Here is a 13128-nt window from a genome sequence, read left to right on the forward strand (position 1 = left end):
CAATTCTCTTGTTAGCTTGGAGCACCAGCCTTTTCAGAAAGCGATCATTTTGTCCCTTCTGATTGAAAAGATCACAAAATGCTTCAATTTGGTGAGAAGTTTTGCCAACATATCTATTTTCCCCCAAACTCTTACTTTATGAAATGTTTGCAAATTGTTTCACACATACAGTGTATGAGAATGTGAAAGTGATTCAGAAAAGGGAAAGCTTCACTTAAAACGACTGGAAAATGCAAGTAGAAGGGAACAAAGGGAACATGGGTAACTGTGGCCCATTTAATTTAATAACATGCCTCTAGCCTCTTATTTTGGCAGTTTCCAAGGTACCACGATTTTAAAAAACAATGTCCCAACAAACATCCAGCTGAAAACACTGTTGCATATTTCAGTGCTTTCACTCAATACATATTGACTGAGTGTCTTCTGTGTGTGTCAGACACTGGAGTAACTTTGCTTGTGTACACTGCTGAATAAAATAGGTATGGATCCTGGTTTTATGGGGCTTATTATCTCATGGGGGTAGGCATTCTGGTGGGGAAGTTTACTGTCTTGCTTTGGCATCTCCTTAGGATAAATTCCTAGAAGCTGGAAATTTAGAGTCAATGACCAGGCTCGCTTAAGTTTTAATTCAGTTCACCAGACCGCCCTCTTAAATAGTTATACCAAGTCACGTTCCTCCGATACCCACACCAATATTGGTGTGGTTATTCTTTTTATACCCACACCAATATTGGTGTGGTTATTCTTTTTAAGTCTGTGCCAATCTGATGGATGAAATGAGATATCACAATTGCTTGAATTGGCATTTCTGGGATTTCTTTGCTTCTTTTTTTTTTTTTTTACTGAGGTTGAGCATCTTTTCATGGGTATATTGCCATTTGTGTTTCTCCTTTTGTGAATTTGCCCCATTTCTCATTAGGGTGATAATTTTCTCATTGAGTTGTAAGAGTTATAGATTTAAAATATTAACCCTTTTTCGTATGTATGACAAATACTTCCTTGTTTTTTTTTTGTCTCTGAACTTGATTTATGACCTCTGGTCTTACACACAAAGTTTAAATTGTTTTGTAGTCAAATATGTCATTATTTTCCTTATGATTTATTTACTTAACAAAAATAGCCCTAAGTGTCAGGGCACTGTTACATGTGTTTTACGGATATTCATTCATTTAATCTTTATCACAACCCTACGAAGTGGGTCTTGCTGTATCCTCCATCTTTCCCCCTTCTTTTTTAAGATGAGGAAACTAGGGGTTTCCCTGGTGGCGCAGTGGCTGAGAATCTGCCTGCCAATGCAGGGGACACGGGTTCGAGCCCTGGTCCGGGGAGATACCACATGCCGTGGAGCAACTAAGCCCGTGCGCCACTGCTACTGAGCCTGCGCTCTAGAGCCCACGAGCCACAAGTACTGAAGCCCGTGCACCTAGAGCCCATGCACAGCAACAAGAAAAGCCACCGCAATGAGAAGCCCGCGCACCACAACAAAGAGTAGCCCCCGCTGGCAGCAACTAGAGAAAGCCCGTGACCCAACGCAGCCAAAAAACAAACAAACAAATAAATAAATAAATTTATTAAAAAAAAATAAAGGGGCTTCCCTGGTGGCGCAGTGGTTGAGAATCTGCCTGCCAATGCAGGGGACACAGGTTCGAGCCCTGGTCTGGGAAGATCCCGCATGCCGCGGAGCAACTGGGCCCGTGAGCCACAATTACTGAGCCTGCGTGTCTGGAGCCCGTGCTCCGCAACAAGAGAGGCCGCGATAGTGAGAGGCCCGCGCAGCGCGATGAAGAGTGGCCCCCGCTTGCCACAACTAGAGAAAGCCCTCGCACAGAAGCGAAGACCCAACACAGCCATAAATAAATAAATTTAAAAAAATTAAAAAAAATAAAAAAATGTTTAAAAAAATAAAAAAAAAATAAAGATGAGGAAACTAGGTAGAGAGAAAGACGCTAAGTACCTTGATTAAGGTTACCCAGTTAGTATGTGGTGAAGTGAGAATACGAACGTAGTCCCAGGCCACTAAGCTATATCAGCTCTGGTCTTGGTATTAGGCTCTGCGTGTGTGTTTATTTGTGGTTGCTTCATAAATGCTCACTGAATCTTCCACATCCTTGAGGGCAAGTGCCACATCTTTTATTTCTCCCGGTTCCTTCCCAGTGCCCTCCACACGGTACTGGGCATGGTATAGCTAGATGCTTAATAAGTACTTTTTGACTGACTGAATTGACTAAATCTGGATTCTGGATCATCAGCTCACACTTTTGTTTATGCTCGAAGAGGAGTTGACAGGTTCTATATTTTCCATTTCGCTTCCAGCAGGCGACTTGATGGGCTCGGCTTTGGCTAGGGCACCTGAGCTAATGAATGTCCCTCCACGGGTTCAGCTGTACTTTCCCCTTACTCCACAGCCCTCCTTCCCTCTTCATATAAGCCTCCTGGCTCTAGTCCCTGCTGGAGGAGTTCTAATAAGCCTTTCCCCAGGCACCACCCTTCAGAACCTGTCAGGTACACACCAAGGACGCACAAGAGGAAAACCCCAAGAGGGCATGACTGGAAAGCCCGAAGGATGCTTGAACGAGCCTTTGAAACTCACCAAGAGATGGAGGGTCTTCCAGCTGTGGTCCTGGGTGTCTCCTCCTTCTGCAAAGGAGGGAAGGAAGTGAGGACTTATTTGGCTACTGTGAACAGCATTCTCACATGTTATCTCAGAGAGACTTAGTCAACCAACAATTAAGGAGGTGTCTTTGAACATAATCTCTTGTCTTCTCATATCCAGTCACTGGATAGATTCTCTTGGTTCTTCCTTTGCAGCCTCTCGCGCATTCATTTTTTCCAGTCTCACTGACTACTTTCTACTTCAGTGGGTCCCAAAATGTGGTCCCTGGACCAGCAGCAGCATCACCTAGGAGCTGCTTAGAGACGCAAACTCTCAGGCCCCAGCTCAGACCTACGGAATCAGACACTCTGGGGGTGGCGGCCAGCAAGCTGAGTTCGCGTAAGCCCTACAGGTGATTCTGATGCACATTCGGGTTTGAGAACCGCTGCTCTAATGGAACCCCCCTTTTATTGTTCAAACGTTATAAATGTGTTGGGTGCTCATTGTAGAAAATTTGGAAAATACAGACAAGTAGGAGAGAAGCAGGCAAAAAAATTACCCCATAACTCTACCCCGCAGAGGGAAACACTATTTTACTATTGTAACATTTTTTTCTTATTAAAGAATATGTTAAGAATGTGATAAAATATGATGATATGATAAATGACATGATTTTATCATGTATGATTATCATATATGATAAATATGAGAATCTTTGTTTCTTTTTGTATGTACTGTGGTGTCTTCTGATTGGTTCTGTCTACTTTTGGTCTTCCATTTCCTTCTTTCCCTTGGATCCAGGATCCCATTCTTCTTCTTTTTTAAAATTGAGATATATTTGACATATAACACTGTGTGAGTTTAAGGTGTACAGCATACTGATTTGATACATTTATACTGAAATATTATCGCCGCTATAGCATTAGCTAATACCTCTATTGTGTCACATAATTATCATTTCTTCTGGTATTGGGAATAATCAAGATCTAGTCACTTAGCAAGTTTAATGCTTATAATACAGTTTTGTTGTCTATAATCACTGTACTGTGTATTAGGGCTCTAGGACTTATCTACTAGAGGCAAGCTATTCTTTTTTTTAAAGCATATTTCTGATAGAACAACTTCTGGATCCAAAAATACTCAATGAGTTCCTCTTCCCCTCTGATTACTGTACATAAACTGCTTACCTTAGCATTCAGGAAGTTTTGTGATAGGATGTTTCCTCGCTTACCCACTAATACGCATGCTCCATAAGGAACAAAAACTTGGCATCCCTGGAACCTAATAACGTCATGTACTTGGTGGGCCTCAGTATATTTGTTCAAGGAATGAATGCATCTTCTTTTTTTAAATTGATTAATTAATTAATTTTTGGCTGCCTTGGGTCTTCGTTGCTGCGCGTGCAGGCTTTCTCTAGTTGCGGCGAGCGGGGGCTACTACTCTTCGTTGCGGTGCGTGGGCTTCTCATTGTGGTGGCTTCTCTCTGCGGAGCATGTGCTCTAGGCGCACGGGCTTCAGTAGTTGTGGTGCACGGGCTCAACAGTTGTGGCTCGTGGGCTCTAGAGCGCAGGCTCAGTAGTTGTGGTGCACGGGCTTCGTTGCTCCGTGGCATGTGGGATCCTCCCGGACCACGGCTCGAACCCGTGTCCCCCGCATTGGCAGGCAGATTCTTAACCACTGCGCCACCAGGGAAGTCCTGAATGCATCTTCTAATACAGTCAAGTCATAGTTGATAAATCTGTACGCGCCATTCATGTGTCCTGCCTGGAAAAGCAGTTTGTGCTGTGGCGCTTTCTCAAAGTGCATATGCCTGGGACCTGTCCTAGGAGATTCTGATCTATTAGGTGTGGCTTCCCAGGTATCCCCAATTGAGAAGCTCAGGTCTAGAATGTCCCTTCCCCGTTTCTATGGACCTATGTTTATTATTCTCCTTCCAAAGTCACCTCCCTTCCCCTCCCCAGTCCTGTTGTACCAGATGGTTCTACTATGCCTCCTGCTGTTAGGAGGGGAGAAGGGAAGAGTTTTCTGAATTAGGCCAAGCCAATCAGATTATTTCCCTGGGAATCTGAACTGTGTAGCGGAAGGCTGAGGCAGTCTGAAGGTGGTGGGTGCTGGCAATCAGAAGGTCCTTTGCTGCTGGCAGCCATGTGTTGTGATATATGAGTAGAGGAAGCCAGCCTTCAGGCAGGAGAGTGGACAGACATATAGAGGGAGGTAGGAAAGACAACTTGGTCTCAGAGGGAAAGAGATGGATGGAGAGGAAAACCGCCTCATGACGCCCCAGTTCCACGCAGTCCAGCTGTGCTTCGTGTCCCAGGCTTGACCCAAGTTCCCACTTGGGTGTCCTTTTCCCTGGAGTCAATGTGAAGGATCCTGTTCAGAAGCCCGTCTTTCCAGGCCTGCCTCAGATTCCTCCTCGTATTTGAAAGTCCCTCAGGTCTTCTCACCTGCAGCCCTCTCTCACTGCCATCACTGGCCTCGAGAGGGGTCGCGGGGCTTTACACTGAACTGTTCATAAATAATCATGTTGGCTAAATAACCAGTGATGGGGGAGGGGCTTTAATGTTCCAGGGCAGAGAAGCATGTTGGAGAAGAAAGCACAAAACACCATGGCGAGGGCCAGTCCTCTCCACAGAGGAGGAACCTGGGGTCCCATGCTGACTGCAGACTGACTGGGCTAGAATCTGCGTCCTCCCGCTCCCAGATACAAGTACTCTCAGCCCAGGCCCAGACGGGGCTGCGGAAAGGTCCCATCAAGTCCCCAGTCAGGAAATAGGTGTTGCCCAAAGTGAGTTTTAGAGCACACCTAGGATTCTGCTGTCAAACGTGTTTGTAAAACGATGATTTAAACAGTTCCACTTGTTTCTTTGAGGCTTCTCCGGCTCTAAGGCACAAGGAAGGGTACTTCCTGAAAGTTCAAGAGGGGAATTGAGAATGAGTCTGTGGCTAAGCGACTTTGGCTCCTGCCCCCCTTTGTCAGGGAGCAGGTCCCAGAGACAGAAGTCTATGGACTTATGAGGTGGAAAGGCCACCCTAAGCCTTCTTTTGGCTTTTAGCAAAGGTCTGGATTCCCCATTTCAGACAGACAGGCAACCACGTGTACCCTGCTCTCCACATCAGGCAGGGCTGGTCCACCACTTCCTCTTCAGGCTGATGATACTTTCTCACAACTCTTGCTGCATTGGTAACGGGAGAGAGAAATTAAGAAATATGTATGAGAATGGAAGAAACCAAAAGCCGCAGAGGGAAAGAGAGGTGAGCTCATGAAAGGCAGCTTACCTCACCTTACTCCACCCCCCTCTGCTTAGGGGCTGCTTCCGGCCCAAAGCTTGCTGCGTCTTTAAGTTTCTGTTCACATAGGATGGCTGCTTTAGACACAGTCCTTGTACAGTAATCACGTGCTTACATCCCGTCCTTTTGAGCTCTGAGGAAGAAGGAAAGGACAAGGGGTCAACATACCTGCCACCTCTACTTAACATAGAGATTTCCACCTACGGTGTGAGTGTGGTCGGGTGGGGAGGCTTGGGACCTGGCAGTTGAAGGGGAGGACGGAAGAGGACTATTTCTTCCTCCCCAAGCCAGCAAAGGTCTCTGGCCTTGGTTCCTTTGATGAGAGATTCACCAGCCTCATCTGATAGGCAGATGGAGGTATCTGCATTAGGCTGAGCTCCTGTCCTGGCTTTGTTACCACCTCTGACCTTTAGAAACTCCAACTCAGGACTTCAGATATATCTCGTTTGTCCCTCTTGCTTCACGCTTTTTGCTTAGCGACTTGGGGTAGGTCAAGTGTTCAGTAATTAAAGGGGTGGGGCTGGATGACCTCAGGCTGCCCCTGGGCCTTCACCTCTGAATCATCTCCCAGGTGGGTGGGATTTGCCTTGGCACTGGTAAGTAATAAGGCCTGTGGTGAGTGCCCTGCTGAAAACTTACCACCCACCATCTTGGAGCTTTGTGAAGTGGAACGACTCTCAGATTGATTGGGGTTTACCTTATTTTTGGAAAATAAAAAAACTCAGAAGCCCGGTGGGATTTTTTCCCCCCTTTGGCTAGGTTACAAGGTACTGCAACCTGGAGCGGTTTCTGAGGGAGATCACTCCGGGCCTTCTCACTGGTTTCCCTGCGGTTTTCAGAGAGCTCAAAAGGGCCGGTCCTCTGGCTCAGGTGGTGGCCGGCAGAATGACCTGGGATTCTCTTCTGTGCAGGAACCCACTGATTTGGTTATCTGGGCATGGTGTGCAATCATATTTTTATTTATGTCACCACCAGGGTGTCCTGTTGGACTCTCCTTTCATCCTCTCCAAAGGCTGCTGCTTGGTGTGGCTTCAGCAGCGGGTGGCCCATCTTTGGAGGCGCCTAAAGACTTGGAGTGGTGGCCCTGCGAGTCGTCGGTGGGGTTCTTGAAAGCTCTAAATATGAAAGACACGAGGGTTGTTTTCGCTGGAGGCCTAGAGGTCGGCTGGGGCGTTGAGCACAACCCACTGGAGGCCCCACGGTTTGGCCTTCAGGACGGGCCTCTTGCTCTGTAATCTGTAATGGCCACCCTCCCTCCCCGGCAGACACGCGCCGGCGGACAGACGAGAGGCGCAGCCACCTGGGCGGGAGGCTGCGGTGCCTTTGTGCCTTTCCTCCCGGGGCACGAGGTGGCAGCTGGAGGAGGGCTGGGGATGGCCCCGGGAGTCCCGCCAGGACGCCGTAGTTGGGGAGAAGTGGAATCTCTTCTCCCCCTCGCAAGCCTCGCCCGCATCGTAATTCTTTTTATTTTTACTTTCGAGCCATGTAAGGCATGCGGATGGGTAGCAGCGTTCCGGCGACACGTTGCCAGAGGCGCAGCGCCCGCCGGCCCGCGTGGCCAGAGCCCGGGGAAGGGACAGGCCGCGCGCCGCCCGCCCCACCAGACCCGCCGATCACGGTCGCGGCTGCCCGGGGTCGCAGAGCCCGCGCCGGCCACCCCCGCTCCGCGAGGCCGCGGGAAGCGAGTCCGCGCGGCCCAGCCGGGTCTCGGCTCCGGCTGCGCCTCGGGAGCGCCCGGGCGCGGGTAGCAGGGCCGATCGTGGCGCGGGGAGCTCCGGCAAGGGCCGCCCCGGCGGGTCCGCGCCCCGCGCCCCAGGCCGCTGGCGGCCCGGCCCACGTTTTCCCTCTCTCCCTCTCCCTCCGCCCCCTCCGCTCCGTCCCTCCCCTCCGCTCCCCTCCCTCCCCGCGCTTCCCCTCCTCCTGCCTGGTCATGTGTCGCCTTTTTTTGTTTGCAGTGGAAACAATTTCTCGCCGCTCGGCGCGCCCCGGCCCGACGCGCCGCGGCGGAGGCGAGCGGGAGGCGGGACGGGGCGGGGAGAGCGGCGGGGCCGGCGGGAGGACGCGCGGCGCGCCCGGCGGACGCCGCAGGTCCCATGCCGCGCCGCGACCCCCGCGCCCCTGCCGCCCGCCGCCCCGGGCTCGCCGCGCCGCGTCCGCGCGTCCTTAGCCGGGCCACCAAGCGATGCCCGCTGGGCGCCTGCGAAAGTTTGTCGGCTCCCGCTGAAGGGCAGCGGCGCCCCCGCGTCCCCGCGCCCCGCTCCGGCCAGGTGAGTTTGCTCCCCGCTCCCGCCCGCGCCCGAATGGGACTGGGGTGACTCGGGGCGGGGGCAGTCGTTCGAGGCTGTCCAGGAGGCGACCTCGCCGCTCTCGACAGACCGGGGAGTCCGCAGTTCCTGGGTGAGCGGGCCCGGGATTGGGGGGCCTGGCCGGGCGGGGAGACGGGAGCCCCCGAGCGGGGAAGTTGCCCAGTCCGAAGAGTTTCCTGCCCCGACGTGCGGGCTGTTTCCCGGTGCCTCGATTTCCGAAAAGCCGCCCTAAAGGAACAGAGTTAGTATTGTCCGCGAAGGACTGGATCCCCGCCGTTCCGGGCCGGGGCAGGGGGTGCCGATCAAGGGGAGACCCCAAGACGACAGACAGCCTCCTAACAAAGATTCCCCCCCCCCCCTCCCCAAACTGTGCAGGCTTGGCACCGGCAGAGAGAGTCTCCGGAGACTCTAGAGGCTTGACTCCTCCTCACCCCGGCCCTCTTTGAAACCCTCCTTGGGTCCTGGAGAAGTTGGGGGACGGCGGGCTTTTATTGACGTGTTTTTAAGGCTCGCCGCGGTGCGGCCAATAAAAGGTTTATGACATCTGACCGGCAGTGAAGGTATGCGAGCTCCCAATTGCCCTGTATACGGGGAGAAGAGCAGTTTTCCCGTTGCCTGGCAACGCCGCTGATTGACGCGGGACGCAGCCAATCGCCGCTCCCGCAGGTCCCCTTGAAATGTTTTTGACAAGTACAGTAGACGGGAGGGGAGCGCGTGCGTGCGTGCGCGCGCGCAGAGGGGGGGTTCCCCCCCCCCCCCACCCCAAACTCTCAACTGCCCTGCTCGGCTTGGAGAGGATTTCTCAACTTTTTAAAGTTCACATTGAACATCTGTTCAGAGCTGGGCCAGTAATGTCTTTGTCAGTTATTTGGAGCCCTCTGGTAGTGGGCAAGAAACTAGCTTTCCTGCTGCATTTTCTCCGTTAAAAAAGAAAAAAAGATAAGAAAACACAGCAAGTCATAAAAAAACAAGAAGAGGGTGTGCGTGTGGGGAACGTAACCAATAGCAAACCGAAAAATTGTTAAGGAGGTCACTAGTGAATAACTATTTGCGGATCCGGTGGAGCAACCTTACTGGCAGCAGATTAAAAATGTTTGCTTAACTGCAGACTCACATGATCCGGATTCTTTTTTTTTCCCCCCCCCTCTAAAATAGGAGGAAAAAAAGATTTGGTGAATTATGCAGTTAGAGTACAATAAGGAAAACTCCTCAGCTGTGGTTTCTGGGAACTGTTTTTTAAAATGGAACTGTAGGGATCAGCAGCTCTTGATACCGTTGCTATAAAATGCGGGATTTATAGGGATGCAGTTAACAGTTGGAGAACATGGGGGGCACAGAAACACAAAGCAGACAAATGATCCAAGGGTGCTGGGCCCCGGTAACCCTCTTTTCTTGACAGTGCTGTTTTTCTAATAAAACCATATTGCTGGCAATGTTTGTTTAAAACAAAAGAAAACGTGGAGAATAGCGTGTTGGTTCCTTTGGGAAGCTACTGACAAATAAGCAAATTAAAAAGAAAGAGAGCAGCATGTTGTCATAGCAACAGTGCAATTAAATTACTTTACTGTCAGCCATGATATAATTTTCCTGTTTGGAAGCTCAGGAGACATAAAACTTTCCTCTGGAGCTGAAGTTGACTTCAGTGGCTGGGTCGTTGTTCTCTTTTGTACTCGACCATGTGGATATTCCTGGTTATCAGAAAATTAGGTTTTTTGATGGGGGTACATGGAAACTTTGAGAGAGACAAGCCTAATTTTGATTTGTTTGTAAAGAAGGTAAAAGGAGAATCAGGCTGGTCTCTGTCTTACCCCCAAATTTAAGATACTAGATTATTCTTTAAAATGTGTCCTGTACTACTCAGGTTAGCCTCCTTTTTTGATGAAAAAATATTCCCTGTGGATGAACCCGAGGTAGGTATCTGAACTGCCCTGCTTCCATGGGACTTTGGTCTCTGTGGATGTTTTCTCTCCTTAGCGTTGGACATCTACCAGCAGCTCCAGAGAGCTCCCCCCGCCTCAGGCCTTTGGTCTGTAGGTTCTGTTTGTCCACTTTTGGGGAGGGGGTCTGCTACCATTCTCAGGCACCTTTGACTAGCTGTTTAGTGCCCCACATTATGCTTTCTAGAATCTCATTCTAGAGCTTCCCTAGCTGAAGTGGCAGTTATTTTAGGCATGTTATCAGTGGGCATTTCGAGCCTTAGAATGATCATGTCTTTGCTCTTGATGTGTTCATTCTTTTTTCTAGATAGACTGCTTGATCTTCTTACTCAGGAGTGGGGTGGAGGATAAAACAGACCCCAAGCGCATTGTCTGAGCACTGTAGACGGAGAGTGGGAGACCTCTTTCGTTATCTGACTGTTCTTTCCATCTCACATTGAGTGCTCAAGGGTTGAATGTGCCTTGTATCTGTCGGGGTCATTCTGTTTGTGGACTTGTCACCTCCCCCATTGTCTTTCCTCATCAGATATTTTACTCCCTGTTCTAGGTCATTGATAACAATGGGGGAGGGGTAGAGTAGAATTCTGTAGCAGTTTTTGTTGGATTTGCCTTCCTGTCTTGAAGCTCTTGGTTGCTCTCCTGACTTTTTTCACCGATTTTAACTTCAGTTAATGGCTTATCTTCACATTCCCATGTATTTGTGTGGTGTCTGACGTTACTCACTTTTTTGTTCAGATTGTAGTGTCCCAAAGAGATTAAATGTACTTCCTCCTCCAGTTTGAATCCACAGAATTCCTTGGCATCACTCTTTAGACTTGCCAAGTGTTGTTAAAGTTGCAGTTTTAGGTCATGACTTGTGGTGAAAGAAAGAAAAAAAAAATCAAATAAAACACTACCAAATTGATGCCCATCATAGCCATAGTTTTGATTCCTAGTCAGTTGCAGCGGTCTTGGTGTGGAAAGAGCTGAACTTAATCTGAACCAACTGGCCTTAAACTTATAGGTATGTCCTTTTTTTTTTTTTTGAGAAAGATAAACAGTGAGACCTGTCACCCAAAGTGACATGGGCTGTGGTTGCACTTATTTTGTGGTGTTTATTGTGCGGCTCGAAAGAATTTTGTACATATTCATGTATAATAGGTAAACTGAGGCAGCAGGAAATAACTGATTTTTCCAGGGTCACAGTGGGAGTCTTCATAGATCAGGAAGAAGGCATTGTGGGGTTTCCCATTCTTTTTTTTTTTTGATTGAAGTATAGTTGATTTACAATGTTGTGTTAGTTTCTGGTGTACAGCAAAGTGATTTTATACGTATATATATTCTTTTTTGTATTCTTTTCCATTGCGGTTTATCATAAGATATTGAATACAGTTCCCTGTGCTATACAGTAGGCTTATCCATTCTATATATCATAGTTTGCATCTGCTAATCCCAAACTCCCAATCCACCCCTCCCCCTCCCTTTCTTTTCTTGGCATGTGCACATTAAAGGTGCTGTGAACATTTCCTGGCTTGTACTTAAGGGGTAACAGGTCATTGCGCTATGTGCGTGGTAGACCGAATTTACTGCTGTTAATCGGGCATCTCTGTGTGGTGGAATGTGGGTTAACGTCGCTCAGTGTGGGAGCCGTGAGGGGATGTTCGTAAGTGGTAGGGGGTCCACAGAGGCGGCAGGGGTGGGAGGGGGGCATAATCACTAGGGAGGGTATGGCTGCCTCTCCGTTTTGGGTTTCACCGCCCCGTCTTCTCTCTGTCATGTGTTTCCCAGGAGCCTTCACGTAAATGGGTCCAGTCATGCCTCCCAGTAAGAAGCCAGAAAGCTCAGGAATTAGTGTCTCCAGTGGGCTGAGTCAGTGTTACCGGGGCAGCGGTTTCTCCAAGGCCCTTCAGGAAGACGATGACCTCGACTTTTCTCTGCCTGACATCCGATTAGAAGAGGGGGCCATGGAAGATGAAGAGCTGACCAACCTGAACTGGCTGCACGAGAGCAAGAACCTGCTGAAGAGCTTCGGGGACTCGGTCCTGCGGAGCGTCAGCCCCGTCCAGGACCTGGACGATGACACGCCCCCATCCCCTGCCCACTCCGACATGCCCTACGATGCCAGGCAGAACCCCAACTGCAAGCCCCCCTACTCCTTCAGCTGCCTCATATTTATGGCCATCGAGGACTCGCCAACCAAGCGCCTGCCGGTAAAGGATATCTACAACTGGATCTTGGAACATTTTCCGTATTTTGCAAACGCACCTACTGGGTGGAAAAACTCAGTGAGACATAATTTGTCCTTGAATAAGTGTTTTAAGAAAGTGGACAAAGAGAGGAGTCAGGTAAGCCTCTGGGTCTGGAACTCAAGTTTTTCTTTTTGAAATTAAACATGTTTCTCCATTAATAAAAAATGTTCAGGAATGTAAATTCACCACACGGAAGTAGCAGTTATAAAACGGGTAATTCTATGTCATTTCATTCATTTAGATAATTGTCAAGAACTTCCTTTTCCTGTGTTTGGTGTTTCTAAAGCCAGATTGAGGGTTTCCCACTGGGGAACGTGGTTACAAAGCAGTGGTTTACAGACTTGATTGGTTCTGAGTATCATCGTCCTTCAGAGTCGGTGGGTGGGTCCCCCTTTGGCTTTGGAGACCAAACAAAGGTCTGTATTCTGAGGGCAGCCATGAACCATGAGGTGTGTGTGTATACATACATATATATATATATATATATGTGTGTGTGTGTGTGTCTGTGTGTTGTGTGTATATTTGAGGAAAGTTGCCACCGAGGGCTAGAAAAAAATGGCATCTATTTTCGTTCTGAATAGTAACTTGGAGAAAGGCAGCTGGTCCAGGATTCTGGAATAAATGGACAGTGGTGGACATTGCGGGGGGCGACTTGAGCATCCTTATATACTCCAAGACCAAAGACACGAATTGCCCAGGCGACTCTCTTGAAATCAGGTGTCTACAAAGTGTTTGGCAACTTTGAAACTCCCTCTGAGTATGGAAGGTGGACT

The 13128-nt window shown here is 49.0% G+C and overlaps 1 protein-coding gene across 5 annotated transcripts in view; it reads left to right on the top strand.

The window, feature by feature from the left end:
- Nucleotides 1-13128, top strand: part of FOXN3 (forkhead box N3) — a 406233-nt gene that overhangs the window by 156810 nt on the left and 236295 nt on the right. For 3 of the 5 annotated variants that reach the window (XM_068541804.1, XM_068541828.1, XM_068541837.1), the window contains exon 3: nucleotides 11895-12451. In XM_068541804.1, the coding sequence (XP_068397905.1) occupies nucleotides 11909-12451 (543 nt within the window). In that variant the 5' untranslated portion in view covers nucleotides 11895-11908. Of the gene's footprint in view, nucleotides 1-8046; nucleotides 8152-8708; nucleotides 8751-11894; nucleotides 12452-13128 lie in introns of those variants that run through there. The other 2 variants (XM_068541810.1, XM_068541819.1) reach the window with 2 other exon arrangements.

This window comes from Eschrichtius robustus, chromosome 1, assembly GCF_028021215.1.
Source record: "Eschrichtius robustus isolate mEscRob2 chromosome 1, mEscRob2.pri, whole genome shotgun sequence".
Lineage (NCBI taxonomy): Eukaryota > Metazoa > Chordata > Mammalia > Artiodactyla > Eschrichtiidae > Eschrichtius > Eschrichtius robustus.